We start from the raw sequence: 23,081 nt of genomic DNA, 5'->3' as shown, positions 1-23,081 counted from the left end.
AACACAGATGATAAAGACATAAAAACCTGTGTGGGTACAAAATGCCTTAGGACAGTAAAACAAAACAAAGCAAAACAAAACACCAATTAAGTGTTGGCCTGTGAATAGAAAGATTATGAGTCTTTTTTTTTGTGCGTGCACAGATGTAATTAATCTAAAGTCAGCAGGCAGCTGGTCCAAAATAACAGAACCACAGCAACTGAATGCTCAGCTTATTGTCAGCAGATTAGACACGTGACTCTATCGTCTCTGGACAGTTGACAATTAACTGGCTAAACAATAATAACAGTTAGTTACAAGTTAAGGTAATTATTAGGTTTGGATGTCCTAAAAGTAGCACTTTGGTTCTAAAAAAAACATTTGATTACATTTTTACATGACAGTTTTTTCAATTAGTCCAACAATGTTAGCTCTGCTTCAAAGAAATTTTCAGCAATGCCAGCTAACAGCAGCTAACAGAGGCTAACAGCAGCACACAGTGGCTAACAGCAGCTAACAGAGGCTAACTGCTACACTTGCTGATAGAAAAGTTCAGCACATCCTCAACAACTCATTCAGTATCAATGTCATCAGAAGTGAGCTTCACAGACCCATCGACTTGGATCGGACTCTTTACAGCCTCCTAAATATACTGATGTGAACATCCAGATATTGTCCACATCTGTATATTTAGGCCGAGGTAAACAGCAGACTGACAGCTTACACTCAGTACAGATCAGCATTAACCATCCAACATATTATTTTCCATGTTATTTATGTTATTTATATGTATTTGATATTTATATGTGAAGTTGATGAATATTGGACCATTTCATTATGCTGTATTGAAGAAGACTTGAAACTAGAAACAAAATCACCAGAGGAATTTTTACTTAGGCCACATATAAAGTGAGAAGTAGGGTCATTTCCATATAGATTTCTATACAATTTGACATTTTGCAACAAAGAGTTGCCCCATCCTGATCATTAGGAAGACTACAGGTTTAATGCGTCTCCACATTTGCTTGAATAAGATTAAGAAGTGTGACCCAAAAAGGCAACTTTTCTTCTAGATTTTAAGGGATGGCAGAAAAAGAAAAAATGAAAAATATTAACTCCACGCTTAGATTTGATCATTTTATTGTTTCAATGTTCATGTTTTTAAACAGAAAACCTTTAGGCCCTGATGGCCCATCCAAGGTGTTATCTATGCAACAACAGCTGGGACAGACTTCGGTTCCCTCATGACCCTGAACTGGGTGACTGGTTAAGAAAACGGATGGATACGTATTTCACTCTGTATCTGTCATATATTTAGTGTCACTGTGATGAAGAGGTTAGTGCTGTCACTTCATAGAAAAAGTTCTTGGGTTTGAACTTGTGGCATCTTTTGTTCACTTCACGCTTGGTGGATTTTTTCCCGGGTCTCAGATTTCCTCAAACAGTCTAAAGACTACGTGTCAGGTTACCTGGTGAAGTTGCATCTTTAGGTTCAGATGTTCCAGCCTATTTTCCATGTGTACAAATACATATTAAAATATTTTTATTAAATTAATCTGTACCCTGCTGTGATTTGCGTATAAGACTTAATTGCAGGGCACAGATGGAAGAAATGTAATAATTTTAATGAACAACAACTGGTAAATACTCACAATACAACTGAGAAGCAAACTCAAGTTACACTCGAGAAAGGATTTGGTCCAGTTACCAAAGTTTCTTTGTACCCAATTTTTTTTCTCCAATTCTGTCAGTTTCACATTCAGGTAAGTTGATTCTGATTTTCAGAATCTCCAATGCAGGTGAATATTCATTGCTTTCCACAGGGCCAGGTAAGTATTCTTGAGTGCGGTGAGAGCGGCGCTTGTAGGTATGACCAGAAGCTAGCCAGGCTGATGCACCAGGAAGGATTCTACAGGTAAGGTTGGCATGTAAATAACAAATCATTAAATACCAAAGAAGACTGAGTGATGCTACCACATTGGTTAGCTCAACAACCTGATGAATGGCGAGTGGTAGGTTATAAACTGTATACTGTGTATTTTTGCCCTGTCTCACTACCCTTACCCGCAGCCGGTCTGAGTTTTGGGAGTTTTTCTTTCCTATTTTTGCCAAGTGCTTGCTCATAGATGATTGTTGGGTTTTTTTTCTGTATAATGGTTGTAGGGCATTTACTTTGCAATTTGGCATTTGGTACAATATAAATGAAATTGAATTGAAATGAATTGATGATAAGTGTTGATTATAAATGGGTGTGCCAGGAGCCCTGGGCAGCCACAACTTCAGCTAAAGGGAGGTAAGCTGAAAAAGTCACACACACAATTACTTGGGGAACCATGACAACCCCATATACCCAATTTTGACCTTTTTTAAAGGTTTATTTTTTAAAAAGGTGCAAAATTATAGAGGTACAAAACCACTGGTTCAGAACTGGTCTCTGGAAGGCACAAAGCAAAAAGCCTCAAATAGCTGCCTTTGTGCACTGTCGAATGCACAAAGGCAGTGCCTTGGAGTGCACTATCCCATTCACTTCTGGTTGTTCCCCCTACAGATACATTAAAGTACCTTTTTTTCGTGTGTATATGCGTTAAATCCCAAGATAATCTACAGCTTGTATGAAAACTGTTTAATATTTATGTGACTTTTCAAATGCAGAAAACTTTAGAGAGTGATTACCAGTGTTGGGACTAACGCGTTATTAAGTAACGCGTTATTAAGTAACCGTGCTCGTTACCACAATAATAACGTAGTTACTGTTAAGTAACGCGTTACAGTAACTACGTTATTATTGTGGTAACGAGCACGGTAACTAGTTATTATGCCAAAACCAGGAACGCGTTACTCGTTACTGGGATTTAGATAGGCTCGTTACTCGTTACTTCGTGTGGTGGATATCGCGGAGCTTCCACAGATTCAATAACATTAGCAAGTGGTGGAGGCCAGCAGGTGGATGAAGGAAAAGGGAGGCAAGAGGAGAGACCCGAAGCGGCCGCCGGTCCGCGTGTCAGGTGAACTGAACTTCAGGTAAGAAGTTATGACCTGCAGTCTATCGGAGTCAGATATAAACCAAGTTTAGGTGGAGTTTATTTTCGGTATGCTGACATTTTCGTACTGCGTGCTAGCTAGCATGACGGAGTTTCTATACAGCTGGGTGGGTGCTATGTTACTGATGCTGAACTTTATTTTGTTCGTACGGTTAATTATTAGAGTTGCCAACCGTTCCCTAAAAAACAGAATCGTCTGGTATTCAGAGAAAATATTACGCGTTTCGTACTGAGGTGAAAAGGAACACAGTTTGTCCCGGACTTCAGCTACAATGAAAAAGACACAAAGCTGAAGCTGCACAGCTGCCTCTTCTTTTCTCATTCTCATTTCTACTTCAAACACGAAACTGATCAATGATCAGCTGATCGGCTTTTCTCTCTTGTTTATTTATCGCTCACTTTGCGCCAGAAAGAGGAAACCAGCGGATGTTGCGCTGAACAACAGCAGCACGTTTAAGCTTGATCAGCTGTTGTTAGAATTTATTTAATATTAATTGCTAGTATCAGCTGATGTTTGCTGGAGCCACAGCTGTAAAGCTGCTGGTCATGATATCAGTTTGGTTATCTGGTGAGAGGGAAACATGCAGATGAAACCAGGAGATGTCCTTACTGAATCATCACAGCTGAACAGGTGATGTAGAAACAGGTTTACCTTTTAGGTGACATGAATGAGTTGAAGAGAAGTTATGAACTGTTTCTGAGAGACAAATAACACCAGGATCCTTTTCTACGTAGCTGACAGCTGGTAACTGTGCAGGGGTGGATCTAGCAAAGTGTTGCCAGGGGGCCAGGTAGGGCATTAACAGGGAAAGGGGGGGACAAGGAAATACTTTTCTTTATTATTCTCATTTAAAATGTCTCGCTTTTAAAAAAATAATTATCTGAGTCTTACAACAAACAATTGATAGATTGATACATATATACCATCAGAACAGTGTACATCACTGTCACAACAGTGTTTGTTTTCATTCAAAGGCTTTATGATTTTTCCTATAATGGTGGGCCAGTCTCTAGTCAAAATGCCCGGGACGATTTTTTTGTCCCAGTCCAGCTCTGTATGCAGCTCATCTGCAGTCTGGTGTTACCTACATCTTCCTATTCAGAAGGCAGAATTTCCAAGTTCTGAGTACAATCAAAAGCACCACGACTGCAGTTTTTGTGTTGGATGTAAAATGCAGGCTAGAATCATGGCGGCGGTCAACGACGGTCCAGGCGTGGGATTTCTCTCGTGGAAATGTGCACATTATTTTTTCCCTTCTATTGGTAGGTGGCACAGTGCACTTGTGGCAAGTAAGCAAGCTAGAAGACTGGCAATCTTGCTGGGTATCCAGTTACGGAAGCAACACATTAACAAGAGAATTCTGAGTAAAACCAAAGTTACTTTCCCTAGTAACTAGTTACTCTGAAAGTAACGAGTACCTTGAAGTAACTGAGTTACTTTTTTAGAGAAGTAACTAGTAATGTAACTAAGTTACTAATATAAAGTAACTTACCCAACACTGGTGATTACACACACATCTGTGATGGAAAGGCAAACAAAATAACCCATTTAATGATTTTTGTGAGGGTCCTGATGTCCGCCTTTTTGCTACTGAGGAGATATGGCCTTCACTTCAGGTCCCTCAGCAGCAGAGGTGGGTGGATCAATATTATATCAATAGCATCAATATCAGGGCTCGTATTGGCATTGGATCAATACTAGAATGATAAGACTGATACTTTGTATCCTCTAACTTCAGTATGAATCCCAGTGAATTGCATTAACTAAAATATTATTGTTTTTGGAGAAGGGACGAAAAAATATTCCTCAAACACACACTAGTTTCTAAAGACATTAAAAGCTAAAAGGTCTTGTTGTGTTACATACTGTGGCAAGTGAAAATCACAGTGATTTAATGTCATTAAAATGTGTTTTGCAAACTGATGAGATTCATCTCATACATCATGACACACTGCTCTCCCCTACCTTAACCTAATTAGGGTTAAATAGGTTAAAAGTACTGGTATCGGTGTTGGCAATACTTGGTATCAGACTGATGCCAAAATTTGCAGTACTGCACAGCACTACTCAGCAGCTCTGTGATCAAAAGGCTCAGAACCGAGCAGTTCCCCGTGAATTCCCCTAGAGAGCAGCAAAGGACACTAAATAAACCACCCCTTCAGGCACCGTGAGGCTGTATCAAGGATGGTCCCCACATTAATTCTCCAATAGTTCCAGTTACGGTCGAGTTTTCGCCTTACACGGATCGCAAATCAATATCTTTTTGTCCTCGTCGATTCGCCAGCTCGTTTCATACTTTCATGTCAGTCCACAAATAAAAAGCAGAGTGCAGAATATCTGTGGGCAGACTGGCTTGTAAAATGAGCGGCCCTGAAAATGGTACACTGCTCCAGCCTTTTGCCTTCACTGCGGCTTCTTCACACCAGCACAATCAAACTTTATAGGCTGTGCCTCGTAGCGGTGGGTATTTGCAGAGGCTGACCCTGCTGGCGAAGCAGGAAACTTTCGTGGTGTTGCTGAAAGTGCACTGTGCGGTGTTCCACTGATGTCTTCTGTCTGTCGCATTATACCTCCCTGAACAAACTACTTCCTAAATCATGATCAGGGTCAGATATTAAGTCATTTGTCTTTTCTTTCCAGCAATAAAGAAGTGCACAGTGGCCGACACAGCAGCCAAACAGAAACCAAAACAAAACCTGCTCCTAACAGGTGTATCGACGGTAGCGTTGGAGCTTAATAGCCAATCAGGAGAGGCGATAAGTAGGGTGGGCGGATTTCCAAAAAAAAAAAAAAAGTATTAAACGCTCCTAATCTTTTGGATGGGACTTAATAGGGCGAAGGAGGTGTCGATCATACCAAAGGAGGCGTGTTCAGACGCCCGACACGCACACGCATACGCACACACGCGCGCGCGCACAACCCCCCCCCCCCATCCTCCTCCTCCCTCCCTCCCCCCCAGCCACCGGCGCGATGGCAGTGTGAGGAGTAAATGGCTCAGAGTATCCGCGGTGGAAAGCGACCTAAACACTGGAGTAGGAACCGACACGCAAACAGAACGAGGCGCGGTGCGTAAAAGCTCTCCACGGCGCACGGAAACGGTGCCAGGTGTCCAAGAAGCGCAAAAGAAGACTCCGACGGGGTTTTTTTTTTTTCTTTTTCCTTCCTCTCTCTCTCTGTCTCTCTCTTTCGCTCTCTCTTTTGGTTAATTTTTTTACGCGTGTGATCAACGAGGATATCTTAATTGGACATGTGAGTTACGGGAGTTAACAAGAGAAGCAGGCTTTTTTTTTCTTCCCGCCCCCCCAAGATGAAGTTCTTCCCAGCTTGCGTCCTCGTCACTTTGGCGGTGATCGGATCCTGTGCGGCGCAGTCAGGTGAGTGCTTTTGGGGATGCGCGTCTCTGCGCCTCCGTCTTTCGGTCAGGGTCTGACTTGAAAAGCACCGATTAAGTGAGAGTTGAGACATCCAAAGAGCAACAGAGCCGATCCTTTTCTGTCCCCGCAGAGACTTTAGCAAGAATTCCACTGAATGATAACTAAAGGTCGTCGGGTTTCTGACTCTTTCTGGTCCAAAACTTAACACAAGTTCACATCCTGGCACGCTGGTGCTGATTTCAATGATCGCTCTCGCACCTGCAGGAAACTGTCATTCGGCTGCCTCTGCGTAAAATAAAATAAAGCTCCCCAAACTGTCCCTCTACTGTCGTTTTAACCCACTTTTCTTTTCTTTTTTCTTTTTTCTTTTTTTACGCGAGATATGCTTGAACGCCTGGTTCGAAAACAGTTACATAAAATGAAATCTCCAAACAAAGGAAAAACATCTGTCATCAAACAGACTGCGAATCCGCGCTGATTTCGATGATTTAGATCCCTACACTAAGTATGAATGAATGCGCCATCGTTTCAGTTTAATTCCCCAAAGCGGGCACTGACAGATCGAAGACTAATATATTTATATATAAGACTCGGGCTGCACCAGTGGCACAGTTCTTTTTTTAAATTCCTTACTGTCTTTGAATTATTTAGATGTAGCAGATATTCTGAGGGCGATACAGGCAGTGGGAAAAACATCTCGCTTTCATCATCATCATCGCGACCCCCATGGAGTCGGTCCCTTGACGAAAATCACTTTAATGCTCCTTCAGCGTGCCTGTTTTGGCTTCGGATGCGTCAGTGACACTCGACAGTCAATTTATAGTAAAGTTAATGGGGTTTTTATTTATGTGCTCTGGCAGATCCTTCCTTTGGCGCCCCTGTAGGGTGTTTGCTGAGGTTTTAAATCCCGCTGGGATGTTTTGTTTATGATGCATGATTTGATTGCGCTCTTATTTGAAGTAAATCATTAAGTTCAACTTTTTTCTTTTCTCCACTGGCTTTTTGTTCCCACGCTTACTCATTGATAATTCAAATTTGATTTGGTTTGGTGTGATATCTCTTCTGGAATTCTATCCAGTTATTTGCAGTTCAATAAGTGATCCATAATCTGGGTTCTTAGTTGACACAATCAAGTGTTTGGCACAGACTGCTGAGCCAAGGAAAAACAAACAGAAACGTGCTTATGAGGCGGCACAACAGGAAAGTTGTCAGATTCATGTTCAGAGGTGAATTTGGCCCCAAACTTTCAAGGATTCCAAATTAAATTCCTGGATGCTTTTCCCCTTTCCTGCCTCTAAAGACAGCTCTGTTTTTCTTTGGCCCGGCCTCTGCACATACACACCACCTCTCTCTTTCTCTCCCTGAGTCCTGTGTGGATCTTTGGATGCAAGGCGAGGGAGAGGGTGGATGCGCGGATGGATGGGTGACACCCGGGATGAATGGGGAAGTAAAGTGGCACCCTCGCTGGTTTATTTATTCTCCGTGCATGCACTCCCACTCCGGGATATTTGTGATGCAAATTGTAGCCCAAGAATCTGAGCTATGCCTCTCGGGGAAAATGTTGTGTTTGTGTGCATTGAGCAGTGCTGAGCGTGCTGTCTGTCCACTCTTTCCTATAACTACCCCACCCCCATCTCTCTCGCTCTCTCCCTCTTTATTGGAGGTATAAAAAATGACACCACACATCATATATCAATCCCACGTGAAGCCGTGCGAGGGTGAAGTAAGTCAAGGCGAAAGATGTTCACTTATAAAATGGTGATTGAATCTGTCTCCTGCTGCGAGACAAATGTCTGAAGCGGTCCTTCCAGTCAGCCGGTCTACAGAGGTGCATGCGCTGTAAACTATGTGGGCGCCTCATCTGTGCCAAGCGTGGATGTTTTCACACAGCCAGAGAGCTTTTTCATTTTCAATTAGACGAACGTGAAACCCACAAAAGTCATTCAGAGATCAGTGATGACCACGTGGAAACAGGCCTGATCAGCTTTCTCATTTTAAACTCATGGAAGGCGAAAAGAAAAAGAAAGCCTTGGCTGACTTCTCTCAGCCCTAATGTTCCTGGTGATTTGAGACTAAAGAAGTAAACTGGCATGCGTGACAATGCATGAAATTTCCACCTGAGAGAACATCCCCCAAAATCAGCCAATTACAGCTCCACGGGTGTGAGGTCGGAAGGAGCAATCCTGTTAATAGAGATGCTTAGGAGGATTTGTACCTTTTTGTCCCTATAGCCAGGACTGTGTGTGATTAAAGCACAAAAAAACACACTGATGCTGTTGAACCTGCACCTGATTTAGTCAGAGCTTCTTATACTGACTGTAATGTTTAAACATCGTGGAGTTTGGGGTTTTAAACGCATATACAGCCTGGTCCTGGTAGCTTGAAAAGGGTTAAAGAGGCTAAAGCTGGAACTGAGCAGGTCATGAGAGTGAGGTTGGTGGCTCGGTCCCTGGCTGCTCCAGTGTGCATGCAAAAGCTACCGCGGGTAGTATACTCAAACCGGAGTTGCTCTTGATGCGTTCATCAAATTTATCGCACTTAGAAAAGAGTGACGTGAATGAGGCGTGTTGTATGAAAGCAATTTTAATAATATGCAAAAACCAGATCATCTACCAACTGGTTAATCCATCCATCAGTTTGACTAACAGAGCCAGATTTGATGGCACATTTTGCAACCACCGGTCTGAAGCATGAATATAATATTCAGCTCACGCTCATAAATTATATATTGGTGAAATAGTGAACTAATTAACTAAACTAATTGATTAAAGCTTCTTTTAGCTGCTCCTTTATTTGAAAGGGGTTACCAGAGCGGTTGGATCTGCATATGCTATTTGGCAATCAGTGTCTCCAACTGAGGGATCTTTCACATGTTAGGCAAACGTACTAACCACTACCCCATGAACCAATACACAAATTAAATGATTAATTTACTTAATTTCCACCTGGAAATAAAAAAGAAGGAAAAAAACCTTTGAGAATTCTGGGAATTTTTAAATTCAGCAAGTCTTCCATCAAAAAACCAGAGTGCGACTTCAGTAAATCCACTTCCACTCAAGGAAAACTGTAAATTAAAAGTATGTAACTGCTGTATAAAAATGTGCCAGTAGGCATTAATGGCTTGGAAACCCAGAGAATGTGCCACGCTTGGGATATCTGACCTGGTCCAAGTGCAGGGACCATCATTGTGAAAGACTGTATCAGTGTAGTGTGGGGGTTGTATCAAACTTGTCTTTCTGAGGTCATGAATAAACAGTCACACTCTGTCCTTGTAGTTGTGAAGAGGGTTAGTCATGTGTGTTCAGTCAGATTTGCACTTGTTTGAAGGATGGGGGCGGCTGAGTTAGTCTCTTAAGTGTCTTGAGAAGATGTGCCATGAAAATGTCACATCACAGATGACGGCTTTCTCTTGAACACGTTGTTTTGGCAGAGCTCGACGGGGAGAATCTTTGGCTTGCAACTTTTGATTTCGCTGCATGAAAAGCGGTGTTTGAGTCAGCAAACGGGACTGTACATTGCTGCGGAGGTGCAGGTTAGTGATTGTTAGCAGGAATTTGCCATGATTGAAAAGCTGGCAGTTGAGATGTTAATGTGTAGGTCAAAATGCTGGGTAATCAGGATCAGAATAGTGAGGGTTTGTTTCAGATGATTCCCAGAACTTAACCGGCTGTAAACGGCTGGGACCTTCCAGGAATCAGTGACGTCTGCAGGTATTTAAATGGCTGGAAATCAAGTTTTCCGTGCAGCGTTTAAGAAAAAAATATGGTTACCAAATATATTAGCAAGTGATGACTCCTTAGTGTTGTGGCTAACATATTCACTTCTTGGTTCAATTCCAAACACAGACACAAATCCCCTTTGAGGTTGAGTCAGGAAGGGCATCTGATGTAAATCTCTGCCTAGCCACAAGCAGCGTCTTCTTTTAATGGTCACGTGCTACCAACAGATAGCTACGAGGGTTACCTTAATAAAAGAAGCACACCATCCTCATCTACCGCTTTCTTTTTGGGGTTTTTTGTTTACCTCTGCTTCCTGAAACAACTGGCTCAAACATTTTAATCCCTCCAGCTCTTGAGAGTGTCTGACAAATGCTGCATTCACACGTGTGTGTGTGTTTGGGTGACATTTAAAGATCTCCTGTGAAATGGCGGAGGGGGAGAAAGGGGCAGCGGGAAGGGAACCCGCTGAATGCCAGTATCAAATTACTGGGCATTTGTCAGCTGGCACACACGGAGCTGGCCGAGGCTTTGTAGAAGACTGACGGAAATGAGAATTTATTACAAGCTAATTAAGCTTTTTTTTGATAGCATCAGTCTAGACCGCGAGGCCTTTATTTGACAGCATGAGAGATGAGGGGGGTGAAGGAATTCAATCTTGCTCTAAATTAGTCAACACCGCTATCATAACTTGATATCTGCCAGGCTCGACCCGTGCCAGGCTTCAGCTGGATGTTTGTCAGATATGCCGGTGCGAGCTGATGGAGATCTGTACAGTTTCGGTGCATTTGTCAGTGTCTTCTGCTGAAAGAGACGGAATAACGCACGGCAGTTTGCACAAAAGAATAATAATCGCAGTTCAGCGAGGGTGACATTGAGGTGTGGGCTGTTATTTGCTTCCTCTGTCATAACCGGACAGTCTCAGCGGGCCGTAAGGGAAGCCTTACAAATGACTATGTGACGCGTGGGGGTGATGGAACGCTTTTCCAAGGCCTGAGACAGCAGCGCGCTACCTCTCATGGTACTCGCCGGCTGAATCAGCGCTCAGATTATTATCTGCACGGGCCGAACAAAGATGACGCTGTCCTCTCTCTTGCTCTCTTTTTCAAAGGAAAAAAAAAAGTTATCTCTTTTTGACTCCTTCTTTTCTTTCCCATGCATTCAAGAGCGATCCGGCGACGTCACGAGCCCGTTTGCTTGGCATTTTGTTCGCCCGCCAGCTGTACAGAGGGGCCTCTGTTTCTCGAGTTTGCGTCCCGCCCAAATATTTACATGCGGAATCACAACTGCACAGCATGGGAGGGAAAACATCCAAGACTCGGGTGCAAAATAGTGGCTTTATTGGCCTCTGTAATCATCCCGAAGCTTCTTCGTCTCTGGCGCCGTGTTTGTGTGTTTGGCAAGACAGACTTTTGAACCCCCTCCCTCCATCACCACCCCCCGTGCTTGTGCTTCCTAATGATGAGCAGGGCTGGCTTTGGTTGCGCTGAGCCATCCGGTGCCAACTCCTAGTGTGAGTTAGATTGGCCAATCGAAGACTGTAAGCCTGGCACAGATTCCCCCCGCCTTTTTGGGAAGACTTAGGTCTCGCTCGTACGACCGAAAACACAGAAGGATTTACTGTAAACATCAGCGCGTCCTCGCACTCTTTAAGTTTTTGCATGCATTGTGATTCTGCGACATTGTGAGCTGTGTGTTTTAAAGCAGAAGGCAGCTGTATTTTCTCACTGAATGTAGTCTTAGAGTTGGGTGGTTCTGATTTCTTTCTTTCCCTTTCTCATATTCAAACACACATACACACACACTGAGTGAAGCATGGCCCAGGAAAAGAAAAGACAGGAAAGACAGAGGAATCTTTTTTTTTTCTTTCCTCTTCTGTTTCTTCTAGACCACTGGAGGGTTTGTTCAACCCGCCACTTGTAATTCCACTCAGAGACAAATGCCTCCATCCTGCGTCTGAGGGGCTTCCTACACACACACATACACAAAACCCGAACACACACACACTATCGAGCGTCGCAAATACACACTGATCTCGCCGAGCAGTGCGGATTGGCTCACACAACCTCCTTTACTTTGTCCTTTATTTCATTACCTCTCTTCCACTTTCTGTCCGGCACATTTGTCATCTCCTTTCCTTTTCCTCCGTTTCCAAATCCCTTCGTCTCCTCTTCTCCCCTCGCGCACACCTTGTCTCCATCCTGCTCTCATTCATTAGCATCGCTCATTGTGTGTCTCTTTCACTTCCCTTCGCTTCTGCTTTTCTTTCCACATTTTATTAACAGCTTCTTTTTTATTTCCTCGCCTTTCCTCACTCTTCTTTACTCCGCTTCTTTCTCAAAAATCACACACACACTCTATCTCCTCCTTCTGTTTTTCATTAGTCGCGTGTGTGTGTGTGCAGGGCTGTCATCGAGCACACAGGGAGAATGGAAAACAGCTCATTTTTTTCCCGCTTTAATTACGACACCCAATTTGTTTCATGGACAACATGCTGTCGGCAGCTCCTTCACACACCACTCAAACTGTCACTTACATGTGTGTATGCGTCTCTCTGTGTGCACTCTGAGACTCGCAAGGGTTTAAATGGGTTTAATTTTGTGTCAAGTATTTCAGTAATTGCTCATCTTAGTCTCGGTTAGGGTTAGCTTTAAAAACTTAATATTAAAGATTTTTTTAAAGACTGTTCAGCTAATACAGCTAGCTGCTAACACAGTTAGCCATTATGCTTACACAACCTGTAAGCAAAATGACTTCTTTAGCATCTAGCTGATGAAATTGCAGATCTAGCCATTGTGACCTGACCCACCGGTTTAGTTTCTGGAGCCAGAAGTGACCAAACGTTGATAACTTATCAGCTAATGCTAGCAAACGTGATCACTAGCTATGGCATGTATTGTTTAGGTGAACCCTAGCAGACACCTACTCAGTGTTGCCAACTCCTCAGTAAGGAAAATCGCTATTGGCTGTCCTAAAAGTCGCTAGAAGTCGCTAAATGATGTCATTGACTAATTTGCATAATTGGTTATGCTAATGTATTTGTAACCTGCCTTGTAGGAGAGAAAAATAACATCGTGGAAGAGACATAAAGTAAGTTAAAAACATCCTTAATTCATTTAGATTATATTTAGAACTATAAATTAAATTTCTTTTAGCAATTATTGTTTCTTAATGTCACAATTCCAACCTTGCTCCTTTATCCGGGCTTGGACCGGCAAAAGTGACCCGAAATAGGCACTCTGGTGGAGTTACTTCGTGTGTGTGTGTGTTTATAAGTAGTTTTAAACCTTGTGATCCACAAAACAACATAACAGTAAAAGAAGAACTGACTGCGTTACAGTCAGTGCGGGAGCTGCGGCTTCGCTCATGCGCGATTCATTTGCAGTTTGGACGCATAGGTGTGAACATCTCCTGCCCTGATAGCAGCTGGGGGAGGACTACCCTCCGCCTGTGAGCGCTTTGGCACGAGCGAGGTGCCCATGGCAGCACCCCTGCTTGTTGAGAGTAATAGTGATACGCGCTTTCACGTCAAAAAGTCGTCATAAATAAGTCTCCAATAACACCAGAAAAAGTCGCCAGAGTTGTCGCTAGTCGCTTTTTAGAAAAAAAGTCGCTAAGGGGTCTGAAAACTCGCTAAATATAGCGACAAAGTCGCTAAGTTGGCAACACTGTTCCTTTGTCAACATCGACCTGCTAGCTAAATTAGCTGTAGAGACCTTTTTTTTGGTTGTTTGTTTTAGGCTATGAGGAATTTTGTTTTGTCTTGTTTCATTGGGGCCTTTTAACATGGGAGTATTCTATGGTGATTGCCTCACTTACATACACAGTATAAAAGATGAACCTAGTTACTGTGATGTCAACCACTGATCCAGTTTTGAAGCCTCGACTCCAGCATCGCTATCTTGTTTGAAATAAAAACCAAACAAACAGCTGTGACGAGTGGGGGTAGGTATGATTGAAACTGCAGGCTCCGTGGCTAATTTTTTTAATCAGTGTGACCAAAACCAGTAACTATGACCATGAACTCAGCAGCAAAGTGTTTCAAGATAGAAACTCATTTTCACCTAGACTTCTATTGAGGTTTCTCATGTGACATCATGTGCACATTGCCCAAGAGTTTTCCACCATATTGGACATGATCCAGCCACTGGTTCCTTTGGAAAACAATGTCCTCCCCCAAATTAGTTAGTAGTACTTTCTGGCACTTTATTTGCAGATAGACATGAAAAATAGGCAACCATGGCAGTCAACTAGTGACCAAAGCAACCACACTGAGGTTTTTGCCAGTCGGTTGAGGAGTATATGTTTTCCTGATCTGTAGACCTACGTGACTAGAAGTTTAACAGTCATTTTCTATACAACTGCCATCAGCCTCCAGGAACCACGCTGGTCAGGAAGCACTCATTTTTCCTTCATGAACGGTGGTTGCCAGATATTCGCGAGACTAGTCTCTACATGTCACTTGTCCAAAATAGTAAGTTAAGCAAATAAGTTAAGTCACATGTTGCAACCACAGCTATTGACATCTGGTAGCCTTCAGATAGATGTAATGGCTTCATTTTTCAACCTGGAAGCGACGTCCATGCTTTCTATGTTTTAGACTCCCTACCCTCTAATGGCCATTCAAGGAACTGCAGCTTTCAGGCCAAGAGGTTGCTGCTTTTTAGGAAATAATTGCTGAACATTTTCCATTTCATCTTGATGTTTAAGTTAGCAGTAAGTCTTGTTTGATTTTTCCTCAAACGGGAAGATCATATTGCACCGACAGAGAACCAAAAAAATATAATAGTGAACCGTATAAGCAGAGTTGTTTCTGAAACATGGTACCTGCAGGTAAAAATTCTCTCTTTGTCGCTATAGCACAAGCATTACATTTACAATGGTGATTAGCACAAAGCCCAGAAGCTTTATGGATAATATTAGAGTGTTTTCTGTCATGAGGTTTAGGTTTTGGGAAGGCCTGTGGTGCTGAGTTAAAGCTTATATGGAATCAGTGCGTGAGCTGCACAAATACGTATGTGTGTATATGCATCTATTTGTGTATTTGGGCTTGTGTATACAAGTGTTGGCTTTGAATTTATATTTGCAGCGCTGTGCTCAGGCACGGGGCCAACACAGGAAGTGGGACAGTGTTCAGCTTCCTTTGATTGGCAGCACTTCTTTGGCGAAGCAGGATCAAGTGCCATCGACTCCGTCTTTCACAAACGAGTTTGTCTGAGCTTTTTCTTTTTAGTTCCTTTGCCTTCTTTCACTTGCTTCCCTTTGCTTTCTGTTCTGGCTCTCAGCGCAGCACAATAGAGGGCATTAGAATCACAATAGATTTCCCCCCCCCCCCCCTGCCGTAACCTTGACAAAGGCTTCCGTTTTAATGAAAGTCTGTAAGAAGAGAAATGATCACTGGTCTCTAATCCCTCATCTGTGCATGTGTCGACCTGACAATTCAACCACGACCTGTAGATTTTTGTCATTACCTTCATTGTGCCCCCCTTTTCTGTGTGACTGCACACACACACACACACACACACACACACACGTTTATACGCACGTTAACTCTGTGTCATATTTTTATTTTAGTCTAGTTGAAAACTTAGCTATTTTGGATGTTTACCATTAGTTCACACAGTGTTGTGTGTCTGTGTGCGTGTGTTTGTGTGTAATCAACCCCGCCTGGTGTATTGTGTGTGAGCTAATCCCTAGTAAGATATTCACGGCAGCTAATCTGTTTAATTACACTACAAATTAAGGATATTTACTGTTCCAAGACTTTTATGCGACACCCGCCTTAATCAGGCCTTAATCTGTCTGGCGCTATGAGAGTGTGTATTAGGCCATGTGTGCGCATGAGTGTGTGTGTGTGTGTGCGATTGATACTCTGTATGCTTAGGCATGTGCGACTTTGTGTCTATCAGGCTGTTCCTGCCAGAGTCTGTCTGTATCTCTCTCTGCCTCGGTTGCTTTCTGAATATTTGCCCACAATTAAAAGAGAAAAGAAAACAAGAGATTATTGTTTTTTTCCCAGTTGTCAGCGTGGCAGAGAAAGGCATCATTTACAAGGATTAAAATTTAATATCGGTAAGATGTTGCTCCGCTATTTAAAGGACGCAAACTCAGATCTACACGAGCGCTGCTCTCTGCGACTTCGTCTTGTGTTCTGCTAATTCTGCAGGATTAAAAATGTGTTCAAACCATGGAAACAAGCTGTGTTCTTTTGTTAAGGGCAGAATTATGGAAGCAGGCAGCTGTGGTGTGTGTGCACTTCACTGTACATTTGAAATGAACGCAGGGTTTGTAAAGTCTTTACATGTGCCAGTCCCTACAGCAGTTATTTGGGTCTTTATTGCGGTGCTTCATTTTTTAAACAAAAATAAGCAACAAAAAAAACAAAAAACGGTTTGAGCTCCTGCCCATCAGAGTGATGACATTTTGAGATTGGTGGAGTGTTGTGGCTAGCTCAAGTTTTTTTCACGACGTTCAGAAAGGTTTTAGAGTTAAGACCTGATTTTAGAGATGAATTTAGAATACGGTCTAAATGTATGACTTTATGGTGAGGGTGAGCAAAAAAAATTACCTTTGTGTTTGCCAACAATTTTCAACAATATGTCTTGTTTTTTTAGTGCAGTACAATAAAACTGTTTAAAAATGTTGCCCCAAAAATGTCAAAAAATGTGAGATATTATTTGGGGATGACTGGACACGCCTTTGTTGTGGTCATATTGGGAAGGATCAACATTCGAGCATAACTGACGGACTAGCTGCATTATAACTTGTCGAGCATTTGACAACACGCACTGTATTCTTGTATGGTATCAATGATAGTTTAGTACAAATAAACACCAAATAATCCTCAAAAACTTTGCACCGCTAGCTTGCTAGCATTCTCATTGCTGAAAACTGGTTGTTGGCCCCTTCTTATCTGCTACGTAGTTAAGATGGCGGTTGTTAAGGGTAATAAATGTCCTGTGTTCAATATTTAACTTTTAGAAAGTTCGGAGTAAACCCTCTAGTTACTAGTAGTACGGCACAAAACTGTTCTCGTTAGTCTGAACATATTTATGCAAATAAAAATGTAAGAATTGACATATTGAAGATTTTAGAAATAATGTTACAGCCACAGTAGAGAAAAGGGTGATTGTGCTATTTACAGTGAGCTTGTCATCTGTTTTCGTTTGCAATGGTTGCTTTGAAAATGGCGACCGAGTAAGAATTAGTCTGCAATTGAATGTAATTTGTAAAAATTTAGATTTGCTCTGATAAATCAATGAAAACTGCAGTTTTTTTGCTGTCTACATATGGTAAATGGTAAATGGCCTGTATTTGTATAGCGCTTTACTAGTCCCTAAGAACCCCAAAGCGCTTTACACATCCAGTCATCCACCCATTCACACACTGGTGGTGGCAAGCTACATTGTAGCCACAGCTGCCCTGGGGCGCACTGACAGAGGCGAGGCTGAAATATGCTGTAATTCACATGAACTACTAACTTTCAGACTCCAGGCTGAACCTTATAGATCCTCCACAGACAGTGATGTAGATAGTGACTGCAATTTAACTGCAAAATGACAGACGCGCTCTGCAACCTCAATTTTACATAGGCATACAACCAGTTGAGCTGAGTCCCCTATTGTAAAGAGATGTTGTGTTTACTGGTACACACCAGCTCAGGGTGATTTCAGCGTGTTAGTCTACTTTTAGAACTTAGACATCAGTTATTTGCAAACCTTTGCCAATCTGTCTGAGACCTTTTGCTGTCAATCCAATGAATGAGTCGGACCATGATTATTTGGAGACAGGTTACCTCCCACCAGGTGTGCAATCATCTTGTGATTCCAAGTGATCAACCAGAGGGTGACGCTGTTGCATGGTCTACATCTGGCCAATGAGCAAATATTTGTTGCCATAAATATTTGCAGTTATTTCTGAATGAGGAAAAAATTCAAAGCAATCACTGGGCAACCACCAATTTTTTTCCAATTGAGGGGAAGATTTCTAACATTTCTTACCTAGTTCGACTGAGCCATTTTGTGTAGTTTTTATTGGTAGGTGCGTAGTTTCTGAGGGGTAAGCTTTGATTTGAATTTGCCTCCTAAAGTGGTTCTGATTTGCTGATTTTATGTTTCAGGCCACTGAAAGTAGAATAATTGATAGAATTCCCTCAGAATGACCTACTTTCCACATTCAAGTTATGAAGATTTAAATCAAAAAAGTTGAGTTAATTTCAGTTTGAATTTATTTCATGACCAATTTCTGCTAGGAATTGTTTGTAGTCACTAAGTATCCCTGCTGAGATTTTGTGCTGTTGGTGTTTGCCAACAGCATGCATGGTTGTGCACCCGTTAGTTCTCCACGTGTGTTTAGGCGTGTTTATGTACAGTGTTTTGTACGAGTTAGAGGTTGCGTGTTCAGATGGGGCACGCTGTCCTTTCTAAATGGCCCCGCCCGCGATGCTGACCTGTAATAAATGAGTGGGCACGAGAAAGTGGCAGCCATGACAGCTGACTGGGGAGGGTGGGAATAGAGAGGGAGAGAGAAAAGGTGGAGGTGCGTGTCTGTTCGGGGGAGTGTGTGTTTGAGAGCAAAGCGAGACAAAGCAAGACAAAGCGTAGGTAAAAGAGATGGAAATTCTCTAAGGACAGATAAGGAGGGAGCATGAGAGGATGATGGGGAGACAATGGAGGAGGCACTGTGGGTCGGTCGTCGTGAAACATTACCCTGACCAGAGGTGGAGACTCTCTCTCTGTTGCCACTTGTTCTTTTTATGCTCATTACCCCCACCCTCCCCACATTTTTTTTTCTTCCTCTGAAGTCACCTTGCAGTCCAGTAGAAATATGGCCGCTCCTTTGGCGGGGTTTAAAGGTACATAAAACTCGTGGAGGAGAAGCCGTGGATGTGTGTGTCTTTATATGTGTGTGTGTGTGTGGATGCGAGTCACCTTCAGCAGTAAGAAAGATGAGGGAGCGCTGGAATGAGTGCATTTATAAGAATCTGTTTGTGCATTTCTACGGTTTTGTGCGCCGGTTCATTAATTTGTCTGCGGCTGAGAGGCAGAAACACACACAGAGGCGCCCACCTGAGCGCTCCCCCGCGTCACAACTTAACCAGTTGCTCTGCGGCAAGAACGCCATCGCTCTCGGCAAGGTGAACGTGAGCTGATGGAGGGTCATTTGCAAGATGGGCTAACAGAGGGAGAAAGCAAGAGAGGTGGTCTAATTTCGGCCGACAAGGGAGATGAATCATGTGTGTTTGTGTGGTTACAGTATGTATATGTGTGTGTGTGTGTGTCCAGCAGAGGTTAAGGTGGAGTGAGAGAGGCAGTGTGCTGTCTCTGAGGAGCACAGCTATCACCGCCGCTGAACGGCCCAATTAATCAGCCAGGGCCACACGGGCTCTTACTGTGTATGCGTGTGTGTGTGTGTGTCTGGCATCCATTGTGTGATTGTGAAGTGTGTCACGATCAGTGGATGTGTCACTGTTTTGTTCTGTTTCCATGGATGATGCTAATGGGGTCACATGTGTATCTAAGGAAAAGGAAAAGATGGCAAAAGCTTTATCCATGTGTTTATATTTTTACCCTGTTTTCAGCAAAATTATATAAGCAAATAGTAAAATTTGAAAAACATGTCTCCAAATGAATCACAAATCTACAAAAATTTCAGCCCTAGAAGAAAACTGAAAACAAATATCTGTTTGTTGTATCTTTTCTGATATTGTTTGACTTCTGGTGACTCAGAAATGAAGAAGGGCTGGATATGTTTTAAAAACTTGCACCAGAATGACAGAAGATTTCTTTGAAAATACAGACATAATACTATGAAGCATTCCTTCTCACAAAAGAAGCCTGTGTTTTTGTATCTTATATTTGGTTCAACTAGACTGTAACAGAAATTTCCAAGAATAAACCTCAGCAAATCGGCTAAATTTGATCAAAGAACGTGTATAAATGATCGTTGGTTGACTGTGTTTAACACTCAGTGACGCAGAGGCCTTGAAGCCCCATTTTTAAAGGATTACTTCAGTGAATTAGTTTTGCTTCTTCATTAAGTTGATTGACTCATAAGACAAGATAAAGAATAGCCAAAATCAAAGCGTAATATTCTAAAGCTGACGATACTGCATGTGTAGTTTTAGCTTCCTTTATGAGTCATGTTGAGCTAATTATACACAATCCTCTTTGACAGCTACATGTGGTTGGGGACCATGTGGTAAAGATTGAATGGTTATATGCTGAAATCAACACTAACTTGCCAGGATATGCTGGACAGAGTCTGACTAATAAGGGATTTTTAAAGACCCATACTGGTACCAATATTTGTTAATTTAAAAATCAGATATTCTGATATATTGGCCAATATTTTTTGTTGTGTTTGTGGCATTGCAATCACGTGTTTTGCTAATAGAGAAACTGCAGAAGACTTTCTAGTGGGACGATACATCGTCGACGCTCTTCCATCTCTTATTTACTTTGGAAATTTCCATACATCAGTTATTATAAATGCTTATACCGATTAATCAGCAAAGAGCTATTACCGGACGTTAATATCAGTCGAGTGATCCCATGGTGACTTGGTTGAAACTGAAATAAAACCACTGTGTAAAACTGATCCGATTTGAGCAAAGAATGAAGGAGGCCATCTGTAGTATATTCATTTGGAACAGCTATCATTGAACAGAGGTGGTGGCCTATGACACCATCCATTCACCACCTTTACTGTGGTCTTGAGATCCCTTCCTGGGGAATTCAACCCCCACTCACACCTTTGGCCACGTGACCCTTCATAACTCATGTGGTGACAGGGTGGGGCAAAAAGTAGCATTATGATTGTGAAACTGTTTTCCAGCAAACTATAGCGTTTTCTGATTAAACAGGACAAATTCTCAACTCCCATAACTCCTTGAGACTAAGGTAAACACTACAATTGCATGTCTTGTCTTACATATTGCCTTGTCTATGTTATTCAGATAGTACTTTGAAACATTAAGATCTGCAGCATAATTCATAGCAGTGCAAGGTTATAAAAGAAGGAGAAAATGCATTAAAATATTGATCAAAGCAGCTTTATTTGAATAAAACTGTTATTCAGACACTTGAAATGTCTCTATATCCGAGGTTCATTGTGAGTCCATTAAATTCCATTCTAGCTGCATGCATTCATGTGTCTTCCTGCAGATAAGGACTGTGAGAAAATCCTGAGAGAAGTAGGCACAAAGAGTGAATGAAAGACTGACAGTGAGACATTTAGAAAAGCAGAGATAAATATGAGGGCAGATGGAGTCAAAACGCACGTGGTTTCATCGTCCGGCGTTTCAGACAGCACTTCATACTGTCATGCTGCTGCCCTCTGTGAGCCTCTGTTCCGCCTGAAAATGGAATTCTCAAAAGGCTTTCACTCCCTTGAAATCATGTTTCAACCGGGGGGCAGTGGGGCATACAAACAGGTTCACTCACGAAAACTCATTGTGGTCCGTCATAGCATTTTGTGCCGGATTATAGAGAGCTTTTAGAGTTTCTCCAGTCAGGAAACACTTTAAATCCATTTAAATATAGGAAAAAAAGTTATGAGCCTATTTAATGCAGAAAGACAGTTATTTGTTATCTTCCCAGGACTATTTTATTAACATATTGATTAGTGATTATCCTTAAGCTTTCAGTGCTGGTCTCATTATCTTCATGCGTTTTTGTTAGGATTTACCATCCATCTATTCTCTTCTACTTATCCTTATCCAGGTCGGGGGGGGGGGGTTCCATATTGTCTGGCTTGCTGGCCAGGTTGATGCTTCGGTGGTCCTGGATATCATTCACCTACTTCTCCAGAGAGGCTCTTGGCCCACAGTTGAACATACTTCATTTATGCCTTCTAGGACTTCAATTGGCATTAATAGTTTACTGCTAGCTATTTTCCATGACTCAGTTAAATTCAGTTTTATTTATATAGTGCCAACTCACAACAACAGTTGTCTCAAGGTGCTTTGGATTGTGCAGCAAACACCCTACAGTAATACAAAGAAAACAGAGAAAAACCTTAACAATCATATGACCTCCTATGAGCAAGCGCTTTGGTGACAGGGGGAAGGAAAAACTCCCTTTTAATAGGAAGAAACCTCCAGCAGAACCAGGCTCAGGGAGTGGTGGCCATCAGCCACGATCAGTTGGGGGTGAGTGATGGTGGAGTTCAACCTCTGCTCAGGGACTCATTGATGAAGCAGCTGATTATGCTGCTCAGTGTTGTTTGTCATGAAGTACTTGGCAAATGTAATATTTGCAGAGAAGAAAAATGTCATGTAAGAAAGTATGCACACCTTGTTTCTTCCTTTTCTTTCATAAATAGGAAAATGCTGCTGCTGTATAGTAGGGTGGGGCACCCCCCCAAATGGTCATGACATATGGCTGCCTCTCTCTTCAGTTGAATTGAGTGGAATTGAACAAGTCTGTCTTGCTTTCTTGGACCATTTAAAGAGAGTTTAACACCACCATTGATATACTGCTGGAAAAGCAATATTAGAGATAATCAGTATGGATATGGTATCAGTTGCTATGAGCTATGAGTATAGCTATGAGTAACGCATGTAGTGAGACCTGGCACCTTTCCGAGGTGTAGAGCTATCCAATAACCCATTGCTAAAGGAGCAAGCAGCAAGTTACTAGCTCTTTTCCAAAACCACCAATCGATCCCAAAAGTTTGATTCTGTTCATCTGGACGTAGCGTTTCCACTTTTGGGATTTACTTACCCAGATAATTGAGCATGCATCAAGGCACCACCAATCGATGGCTACATGTTATACCTTCTTAGAATTTATCACCAACTGTTTGTTTAAGAGTTTTCAGGTCATCTTTTATCTAAATATTGTAACATAATATATCATAATACTCCAAATTTTGTATTGATTTTCACAACAAACACAAGTGCAAAGCACACCTCAGGATATAATGCAATCACTGGTTTTCGACTGACAATGGCAGGTTGGAAAGTGTT

At 42.2% G+C, this 23,081-nt stretch overlaps 1 protein-coding gene across 1 annotated transcript in view; it reads left to right on the top strand.

The window, feature by feature from the left end:
- Positions 1-6,014: 6,014 nt before the first annotated feature.
- si:ch73-383l1.1 (receptor tyrosine-protein kinase erbB-4) overlaps positions 6,015-23,081 on the top strand; it is a 354,070-nt gene continuing 337,003 nt past the window's right edge. Inside the window, exon 1 of the mRNA XM_039607089.1 lies at positions 6,015-6,395. Within this exon, the coding sequence (XP_039463023.1) occupies positions 6,329-6,395 (67 nt within the window). The 5' untranslated portion in view covers positions 6,015-6,328. The remainder of the gene's footprint in view (positions 6,396-23,081) is intronic.

This window comes from Oreochromis aureus, linkage group 23 (assembly GCF_013358895.1).
Source record: "Oreochromis aureus strain Israel breed Guangdong linkage group 23, ZZ_aureus, whole genome shotgun sequence".
Taxonomy (NCBI): domain Eukaryota; kingdom Metazoa; phylum Chordata; class Actinopteri; order Cichliformes; family Cichlidae; genus Oreochromis; species Oreochromis aureus.
This window is presented reverse-complemented; position numbering and strand designations above follow the sequence as displayed.